The sequence below is a fragment of the Meles meles genome, chromosome 2, assembly GCF_922984935.1.
Source record: "Meles meles chromosome 2, mMelMel3.1 paternal haplotype, whole genome shotgun sequence".
NCBI lineage: Eukaryota > Metazoa > Chordata > Mammalia > Carnivora > Mustelidae > Meles > Meles meles.
Genome location: NC_060067.1, coordinates 63609768 through 63620157, shown reverse-complemented (window position 1 = coordinate 63620157; position 10390 = coordinate 63609768). Strand labels below are relative to the sequence as shown.

At 52.2% G+C, this 10390-nt stretch overlaps 1 protein-coding gene across 1 annotated transcript; it reads left to right on the top strand.

Moving 5' to 3' along the window:
• The first annotated feature begins 8597 nt into the window (after nucleotides 1–8597).
• Nucleotides 8598–10174, top strand: DRD5 (dopamine receptor D5). Its single transcript, XM_045998201.1, has one exon. The coding sequence runs from the start codon at nucleotides 8598–8600 to the stop codon at nucleotides 10020–10022; it is 1425 nt and encodes a 474-aa protein (XP_045854157.1). The 3' UTR covers nucleotides 10023–10174.
• The last annotated feature ends 216 nt before the right edge of the window (nucleotides 10175–10390 follow it).

Genomic DNA, 10390 nt, shown 5'->3' with positions numbered 1-10390 from the left:
CTCCGCAGGGAGCCTGCTTCCTCCTCTCTCTCTGCCTGCCTCTCTGCCTAGTTGTGATTTCTCTCGGTCAAATAAATAAAATATTTTAAAAAACCCACAATGATAGTTCACGTCTCAGAAATATAAATTAAATCAAGTTCCCTGCTTAAACCCTTCATTGGCTTCCCATTGCTTTTAGAAGAAAGTACAAACTCTTGACCATGGTCTGCCAGGATCTTCACTATCTGACCTCTGCTATTTCATCTTTATCTTATGCCAATTCCCCTCTCTGTCACCCTCCCCCTGGGACTCCCACGCTCAGCCACTGCTGCAGCCACATGACTGCCTTGGATCCCTTGACTGCCTTGGATCTCGCAAACTCTGTTCCTCAGGACCTTTGCACATGCTAATCTCTCTCTCTCTCTGGCTCCTTGAACTGGGTCAGCCACTTTTCATCCCTCAGGCTGTGCAGAGAGGTCCCTCCATTGTGAGGGGTGCCCTGGTCATCTGTCTAAATAGATCCCCTCGTGACCCTTCACCTTGACCCCTTTATCCTTAGTCATTCACTTATTCGTTTGTGCTTCTCTGTCCTGGACACAACCATCTGTCTTGTGAGGGTAAAGGCTTAGCCTCCTTCTACCCCAGGCCTCACCACATGGGTTGCTGCCCTCACAACCCAGAGTATTTCAGGGTGTGCGGAAATGCCTTGAACACGGCGGAGGTCATGATTGGCATGTTTCCATGAGTCATTTTTTTTTTCTTTTTAGAGAGAGAATTTTTTTTTAAATTTTATTTTATTGTTTCAGTGTTTCAAGATTCATTTTTTTTTTAAATTTTATTTATTTGACAGAGAGAAATCACAAGTAGGCAGAGAGGCAGGCAGGGAGAGAGGAGGAAACAGGCTCCCTGCGGAGCAGAGAGCCTGATGCGGGGCTCGATCCCAGGACCCTGGGATCATGACCTGAGCCGAAGGCAGAGGCTTAATCCACTGAGCCACCCAGGCGCCCCTCAAGATTCATTTTTTAAGGGCTTGACAGACTGCCCCCTGCTTCTAGCACAGGCCTCCAATTCCCTCTTTACCTCTACGGCACAAGGTGGCGCCCGAGGCCTGGCCCAGAAGAGCCCTGGGTTAGGCTGTGCTCCCCTGCTTGTTCTGGCCCCTGGACAGAGCACAGGGACCACCTCTCTGGAAGCCTGCAGGTGCATTCTGCTCTCCTCCTTGGGAGGGAGGAACCGCTGGGGTGGAAGAGGAGCGGGGACTGTCTTCCTGACGGCGGCAGGCGGCCAGTGTTGCCTAGGTCTGGCAGTTGTGGATGACTGGTCTAAGCCAGACATAATAAGCCCCCCTCCCCTCGGCTGGAGGTTGGTATGGAGCAGGGCGTGTGAGTACTTCCAGGCCAGGAGTCGGCAAACTACCCTCTGTGAGCTAAGAATGGCTTTTATGTTTTGCAAGGTGGTTAACGACAACAACACCTACACAAAAAGATTATGTGGCAGAGACGTGCCTCACACAGGAGCAGAAAATGGAGCAAATTCGAGCAGGGGATTGTCAGTGCAGTCTGCCCAGGGAAAGCCGGTGGCCGGGGCACTGATCAAGCCCCTCCCTGTCTGTTTCCCTGTCTGCAGAGGGAGGGGAGGAGAGGCAGGTGCGCAGGGTCCTGGCTTTGATGACCGGCTCCCCTAGGGCTCCTCCCACTGCTCTGCCCACCCCGACCCCCACTCTCCGCCTGCAGGCTCCTCACCCTCTCCTTGGGCAGGTGGTGTTCCTGCCCTGCCTCCTCTTGGTTTCTCACTCCGCTCTCCTTGGTGCTCTAGTTCATGGCCACTGGCTTCCTTACTGTCTAGATGCTGCTGACTTCAAAATGTGCATTTGCAGCCTGACCTCTCAGTTCCCTGCTGGTTGTTTCCAGCAGCTTCGATGTCCCATAGGCACTTAAACTGAATGTGTCTGACCCAAACTCAAGAGTTCTCAGTCCTCTGGCTAGTTCTCCCTCCTTGTCTTCATTTCCGTGGATGACATGGGCCTGTCTGTCTTGCAAACCCGACATCCAAGGCATGTCTTTACGTGCCCCTTGTGCCGCATCTCCAAGCAACAGCCACACCTGTCACGTCTACTCCCAAATCTCTTGGCATCATGTGCTTCTCCCCCATTCCACCTCCTGCCCACTCCGACATACCATCATCTCCTCTGGATCTCCTGAAGGAGCCTCCTTGCTCCCTTCTCCAGTGCATCCCTGTCCCTTAGCAGTCTGTCCTCCTCTTTGTGGTGAGAGTGGAGTTTGATGAAGGCAGTTGGGCTCCTATCCCTCCCCCGAACAACATCCCCCAATGGCTTTTCATTGCTTGAGTTGAAAACCACAATCCTTACCTTGGCCTCTAGGGTCCAGTATGGTCCTAGCTCCCCACGTCCGGCCTTTCCTCGTGCTCCACTTTCCCTCTGTGCTCCCCCACACTAGCGTCTTCTGTTCTTTGGACGTGCCCTGTTCCCTCCTGCCTCAGGGCCTTAGCACTCGCTGCTTCCTCTTCCTTCCACTTCATTAATTCAGGTGCTCTTGTAGATTTCTATCCAAGCAACAGCTTCTCAGGGAAGTCTTCACTCACCACTACACCGGGTCTGGGGCTCCTGTTATGAACGTTCACAGCACCAACTAGCTTTCTTTCATTGTAACTATTGTATCTGTTAATCACACAGTTACGTGTGGGATCGTTTGACCACTTACTATAAGCTTCCTCTTTTTTCTTTTCTTTACATTTTTTTAAGATTTTTTAAAATTTATTTGAGAGAAAGAGGGAGAGCCGAGCAAGTGAGAGAGAACACATGTAGTTGGCAGGGGGGAGCAGCAGAGGGAGAGGGAGGAGCAGGCTCCCTGGGATCATCACCCGAACCAAAGGAAGATGCTTAACCGACTGAGCCACCCAGGTACACCTAAGTTGTTTTTTTTTTTAAACCACTTAACTATAAGCCTTAAGAAGAAGGGATAATGCCTGTTTTGTTCCAGCTGTGTCCCCTCTACCAACAGAGGATGAGCTTCCTAATAATTGTGTCTTGAAGAAACAAATGGGTGGATGCTTGATGATCTCTTAAAACAAAACCGGAAACTGGGAGATAGTTTCAATATGGCAGAAAACTCAGGAAAAAAAAAACAAACACATTTTTATTTGGTATTTGCCTGGGCAGGTTAAAGCTATTTATGTATTTCCTTTTGGAAAAACCCGAATCAACTCAGTGAGGTCACCTTTTGCAGCATCCAGTCCTAGCTGAGCTCTGAAGGGGCTTCCCTGCCCTGCACAGAGAGCTGTGGGGTGTGGGGGAGGGGTACGGGACTGCCCAGGAACACACACCACGAGCTCTGAGGGTTGGGAAGAGAGTCGACACAAGACAGAGGGCAGGAGCTTCACAAATATTAATTACGGCACACACTGTTCACTGCCCTCTCAGCGACAATCCTTTGCTTTCTAAGAAAACACCGATTTTGGCCGGGGAAGCAAAGTGCCCAGTCTTTGGGGATGAAGCCAAGCACTGGCATTCCGTTTCCCGTGGACTGAGGCTTGAAACTGTTTGCAGTCTGCCTTGTCATTAGGGGAGGTTTTCTTCTGCTAACCAGAGCTAAGTGCCTCCTAAGACCTTCTTCGCTGGTGATAGGTCAGAGACACATAAGAAAGCTCCCCCGAGAAGCTCCCCCCACCCCGTTTTGCTCCTGGAGGCTGAACTTGGTCATGGTGCTCACAGCTGTAATAGCCAGCCTGTAACCAGGAGGCTCCAAGGACAAAAGCCACAACACTGAGAAAAGTGGCATAGGGATGAAAAGGACCTGGGTCCTTAGTTACGTCACTGAGTTTGCGCACCAGCCCCTTGCCTGTTCCTTCGGAAGCTCCCGTTATGTGAGAGGATTAAATGTCTTTATTGCTATGGACTCTGAAAAACAACCTGAGGGTTTGGAGGGTCAGGGGTGGGAGTTTGGAGGAACAGGTGGTGGGTAATAGGGAGGGCACGTTTTGCGTGGAGCACTGGGTGTTGTGCAAAAACAATGAATACTGTTACGCTGAAAAAATAAATAAATTAAAAAAAAATGTCTTTATTGCATAAACCCATGACTAGGCAGACCTTCCATTACTCACAGCTGAATGCATTTCTAATTAATGTATTTATTTAAATTTTCTTTTATTTTGATATAATTTCAAATGTGTGGGAGCGTTTTCAGAGGACGAACTTCCTTGTAGCCTCCACCAGATTCATTGAGTGTTCCTGACCACTTGGCTCTCTCTCTCTGGCATGGGCATGGTGGGATATGACATGACACCCTCGTTTCTTCCTGAAGCCCCGAAATGTGGTTATGGGCATCCTGCTCCTTCCACTCTGGACATTTCAGCGTGTGCTCTCCAAGAACAAGCAGAGTCTAGTGACCTAATTCAGGAAACTTAGGATTGATACCATACAGTTGTCTAATGGTCACTAACTGTCACTTGTCAACGGTTTCATTGTCAAGAATTGTCTAATATACTGTCTACATGGTCATTTTGCTAACTGTCCCAATAATATTCTTCAAAGGATCTCTCCCCTGATCCAGTCGGCATGCCTCTTCGTCTCCTTTGACCTGGGACAGCTCCTTGTCCTTTCTTTGCCTGTCGGGACATCAGTACTTTGAAGGTTTCAGGTCCATTGTCGACGGTCCCTCTGTCTGGATTTGTCTGCTGTTTCCTCAGGAGGCATAGGTACTGGATAAGGATGCTGTGTGGCTTCAGGATGTCCCACCACGGGGGCCTTGATGTCCTAGCCTGTCCTAGCCCGGTCATGTTAACTCTGTTCACTAGTTAAGGCAGGGCCTGCCAGGTTTCTCAAATATAAAGTTGTCATCCCTTTCTTTTTGTCAATATCCTGTTCTTCTCCAAACTTGTACTTGGTGATGACTCTTGTCTAAATCAGCTATTAGCATTATGGTTGCAAAACTGTGATTTTCTAATTCTGTTATTCCTTTGACATCAATTGGCATTCTCTTGCCTTTCTCCCTCCCCTCCTCTCTCTTTTCTTCCTTCCTTCCTTTTCTGGTTTATTACTATAGATTCTCATTGTATCACATAGATTATAATTTATTAATTCTGATGCTCACGTTGTCCCAGATTTGGTAAGTGAGAGCCCCTTCACATTGGTGGTGTGGAAATTCGACATGCCTTCATCTCCAGGACTCCTTTGTGTTTGAGCTGCGAGGGGGCAGAGACCTAGCGGCTGAATGCTGCATTTGAAGAGGAGACCTTCAGGTCACCGTCAGGTCATGGGCTTGAGGCCACTTTTCCACCTGCAGGATGGGTGCGGATAGCTCATTGCTGCCTTTCTTCCTGGACTCTGCTGAGCCAAGCTGAGCGCACGGACAGGGCTGGCACCTGGGGAGCTCAGGCGTGTCCCATAACCAAGGACCAAGCCTTTTTGGGTATAAAACAGAGTTCAGTCTTTTGATACCTGCTGTGGCAGGAGCACCCAAATCCTGATTGTTGTTCCTTTTTTTTTAATTTAAGATTTATTTATTTATTTATTTATTCAATGAGAGAAAGATCACAAGTAGGCAGAGAGGTAGGAAGAGAGGCAGGAAGAGAGGCAGGAAGAGAAAGAGGGGAGAGCAGGCTCCCCGCTGAGCAGAGAGCCTGATGTGGGGCTCGATCTCAGGACCCTGGGACCATAACCTGAGCCGAAGGCAGAGGGCTAACCCACTGAGCCACCCAGATGGTCCCAATTGTCATTCCTTTTCTGATTTTGTCATTTGTCTCAGCGAAGTAAATCTGGTTGAAAATAATACCTTCAGAAGGAGGAGAATCAGGGAGTTCAAACAGAAGAATACTTCCCAGCTAGATTAGGGAAACCCCCTTTGTGTTAAAATGTTCTAGGCAAATCCTTTTTGGTACAATTTTGTAGGAGCCAAATGTAGGAGAGGAAGCGTTTCTTGTTCCCATCCTCTGGGGCAGGGCTCCGGTGGGATGAAGAGACAGGGAGTTCATGGGCTGCCTACTTGCTTAGAGTCCTTGCTGACAAGTCTGGCTTCCCAGGTCGATGAGGGACTTCTGGGAAATGTGGCAAAGAGCCAGGGTGAGAGAGGGCAGCCACTGCTCACACAAAAACTTGTCCCCCAGCAGACAAAGGGCTTCAGGAAGACAAGATATTTAGGGGAGTCCTTCGTTGGGTTGAAATCACAGTTACATGGACCAAAGGGAAGACAGAAAGAAAGAACGATCAGGAAGAGCAGACATTTGCTAGTTGTGGGATCTTGGTCCATTTACTTGCTCTCTCTGAGCCTCGATTTCTTGTCAAGGTCACTCCTCACTGTTACACTTTCCCGTCATAGCACCCCTCACAGTTGTAATTGTACATTTATTTGGATAATTCTTGTATTAAAGTCTATCTCTAATAAACGCGTAAAGGGAAGGGACAGTACATCTTTTATACTCCCTTGTATTCCCGTGAACAAAACAACATCTAAGAGGTAACAGGTGCATAATAACTACTTGCCAGATGAAAGTAAAAGGAATTGAAATTCAAATCTGTTTCCAAAACTCAAGTCCTTTTCTGACATCCTAAGCTGGTGTTCTCCAGGAAGACAAGATGGGATGGAGGTCATTCCAGGGTGAGGGATTGCCATAGGACCCATTGGGGAAATTATCACTGGTGTTTTTTTGTTGGCCGGCTTGCTTGTGTTTTGTGGTGGTAGCGGCTCGAATCCAGGCTGTAGGTGGAAGAGGAGGGGCAGGAGAACATTTGGAGCAAGGGGGAGATGATTGAAAGACTTCACAGTGCTTACCTGACAGTTAAGGATCAGGGATCCTGAGGAGATACTGACGGTTTTCCATCTGGGGGAATGGCATGATCAGTTACATCTGAGAAAGATCACTCTGCCTGCCATGGATGGGAGAGTGGACAGAGGATCAGGGCAGAACCTGGAAGCTAGCAGCATGTCACCATAAAACAGCATAAAGAAGACACAGTCCTGGATGGGGTGTCAGTGGAGAGAGGAGCGGACTAGCTCCTAGGAGATGGGGAGAGAGAGAGGAAGTAAGGATGACTCCCCAGATGTAGGTGCTGGCCCCTGGACAGATGGTCTCGCCACCTCCAGCAGCAGAAAGCACTGAAGGGAGAAAAGATTTGAGGGAGGAGAGCCTGGGGAAGGCCAGGCAGGCTGAGTTGGTCCAGCAGGAAGTTGGGGGCGGGTGAATGGGGCAGGGAGGTCTGAGTGGAGAGAGAGATTAAGGAGGGAATGAGAGAGTCCAGTCCCTGTTTCTAGACCTCAGTGCAGGGCGGCTATATGCCTCAGCTCGTTCTCTCCCCAGTTGTCTTCAGCTGAGCTTAACCCAGGCAGAAACTTAGCTCTTCAGAGGGGAAATTGTCTGCTGGAGGGAGGAAGTATGCTACTCTTTTCAAAACTTTGCGCTGGGGATCATCGGTTCAAGCCTCAATTGCCACTTCTGTCAAGCACTGAAATATTAATTCATCTTTCTCAAGGTTATAAAAGAGAAAGACTGAGACTGTCCAGCAGGCAGGAGGCTCCCAGTGCACCGGAGGCAGACTTCCTCCTCCTTGTCTTCTGGGCTCATCCAAAATTATTCCCCAAAGGAAAAATCGCTTAAAGATGGGGGGTGATGGTGGGCAAGAAGACTCTCCCAAGAGGTCAGGTTAAGCCTGAATTTTAGAATGGATGATGGGGATGGGAAGGGGTAGTTTAGAGGAAGTGGTTTCTAGGAGACATGCTTCCTGCATGTTTTTTTCTAGATGTCGATTTCATTGAACCTTACACCTCCGGGAAGAGCAGGAGTCATTAGCCCCTTTTGTGGATGAGAAAACCAAAACCCAGTGAAGTTTAGGGCGCTCAAGGTCACACAGCCAGGAATGAAGTCCCAGTTGGAACTGGGGTCCGGGAGAAATCTAAAGTTGCCCTCTACCTTACAAACGCTCTTTCCCTGTGTAGGAGCCAGCGATCCCCCATCCCCACCCCACCTTCCCGTTCCCCAAACGTGTCTGGGGCCAGGGCACCAGGGCTGGGTAAAGGACCCGTTGGTCTTCCCGGGGCGTACTTTCCCTGGCACGCGGAGAGGGTCTGGCACGCGAGCGCCTCTCGGACCTGAGGATTCGCCTCCAGACTCCGGCGACGGAGCGCGGAGAGTGAGCACGCCCCGGTACAGGTGGGGCGGCTGCGCGGGAGATTGGGGAACGCGGAGGCGCGGTGGCGCGGGCCCCGGGCGCAGACGGCGACAGAGGCAGCACAGCAACCCTCGCCAGCCGCCGGCCTCTCCCGACCCCCGCCCCCTCGGCGGTGCCGGTTGGTTCTTGGCTTCTCAGGCTGCGAACCAGACACAGCCACAGCCACCGCCGCCCGGCGCGCATCGGCCGGCTTCCTGCTCCTGGCGCCGACCCTGGAAGGGCGCAACGCAGCCACCGACCCGGAGGCGCTCGAGGAAGCCAGAGGGGTCCCCGCGCACTCTGGGCCCTGGCGCAGCGCACGGTGAGCGGCCCCCGGGGCTCCGGGATCCCTTAACCGCGGGTCCCGGTGCGCCAGCCCCCGGGTGCCCGATGGGTCACCTGGGGGGCGCAAGGCCGAAGTTGGGACCTCACGCAGCCCGCCCCCGGGGCCGAGCCCGACATGCTGCCGCCAGGGCGCAACGGCACGGCGGAGCGGGCACGGTTCCGGCAGCAGCAGCTGGCGCAGCCGGGCGCCGCTGGGGGCGCGGAGGGGGCGGTGCCGCTGGGGCCAGCGCAGGTAGTCACCGCGGGTCTCCTAACCCTGCTCATCGTCTGGACCCTGCTGGGCAACGTGCTGGTGTGTGCGGCCATCGTGCGCAGCCGCCACCTACGCGCCAAGATGACCAACGTCTTCATCGTGTCCCTGGCTGTGTCCGACCTCTTCGTGGCGCTGCTGGTCATGCCCTGGAAGGCAGTCGCCGAGGTGGCCGGTTACTGGCCCTTTGGGGCCTTCTGCGACATCTGGGTGGCCTTTGACATCATGTGCTCCACCGCGTCCATCCTGAATCTGTGCGTCATCAGCGTGGATCGCTACTGGGCCATCTCCAGGCCCTTCCGCTATGAGCGCAAGATGACCCAGCGCGTGGCGATGATCATGGTTGGTCTGGCCTGGTCCTTGTCCATTCTTATCTCCTTCATCCCAGTTCAACTCCACTGGCACAGGAACAAGGCAGGCTCCTGGGGCGGGGTGGAACCGCCATCCAGCCTGGCTAACGGGACACCCTGGGAGGAAGCGGGGGAGCCAGGGGTGAGGGCAGAAAACTGTGACTCCAGCCTGAACCGAACTTACGCCATCTCTTCGTCGCTCATCAGCTTCTACATCCCTGTGGCCATCATGATCGTGACCTACACGCGCATCTACCGCATCGCCCAGGTGCAGATCCGCCGGATTTCGTCCCTGGAGAGGGCGGCGGAGCACGCGCAGAGCTGCCGCAGCCGCGCGGCCTGTGCCCCGGACACCAGCCTGCGGACATCCATCAAGAAGGAGACCAAGGTCCTCAAGACCCTGTCGGTGATCATGGGGGTCTTCGTGTGCTGCTGGCTGCCCTTCTTCGTTCTTAACTGCATGGTCCCCTTCTGCAGCGGACGCCCGGAGGGTCCTTGGGCTGGCTTTCCCTGTGTCAGCGAGACCACTTTTGACGTCTTCGTCTGGTTCGGCTGGGCCAACTCCTCCCTCAACCCGGTCATCTACGCCTTCAACGCTGACTTCCGGAAGGTGTTTGCGCAGCTGCTGGGGTGCAGCAACCTCTGCTCCCGCACCCCGGTGGAGACCGTGAACATCAGCAATGAACTCATCTCCTACAACCAGGACACCGTCTTCCACAAGGAGATCGCAGCTGCCTACATCCACATGATCCCCAACGCTGTGACCCCAGGGGACGGGGAGGCGGACAAGGAGGAGGAGAACCCTTTTGATCGTGTGTCCCAGATCTCTCAGACGTCCCGGGATGGTGACCCTGCCGCGGAGTCTGCTTGGGAACTGGACTGCGAGGGGGAGATTTCATTAGGCAAAATAACGCCTTTCACCCCGGATGGATTCCATTAAACAGCGTAAGAAGTGCCCCTCCTGGATCTACACAGCAGCACGGACATCAACGAGCACGCAGAATTCACACTCACCAGTACATTTCCAGCGCTGCCCGGTGGATCACATTTTCTGTGTCTGTGTAGTAGTCCACGGGCTTAGAAACCTCACCAGACTGATTTGCTGTGGAAAGAATTGGCAGAAGCATTCGGCATCAACTCAGTCAAATATACCCCAGCCTAGCAGAAATGGACCAGTGTCCAGTTAGAGAAGAGAAGATGGTGTTTGGTTCTTAAAAAAAAAAAAAAAGTAGTAGCTGGTCTTTAAAAAATACACTCTCCGCTCCCTTTTAAACAATTGAATTGATTAGCCACTTATTTTTGTTTGAT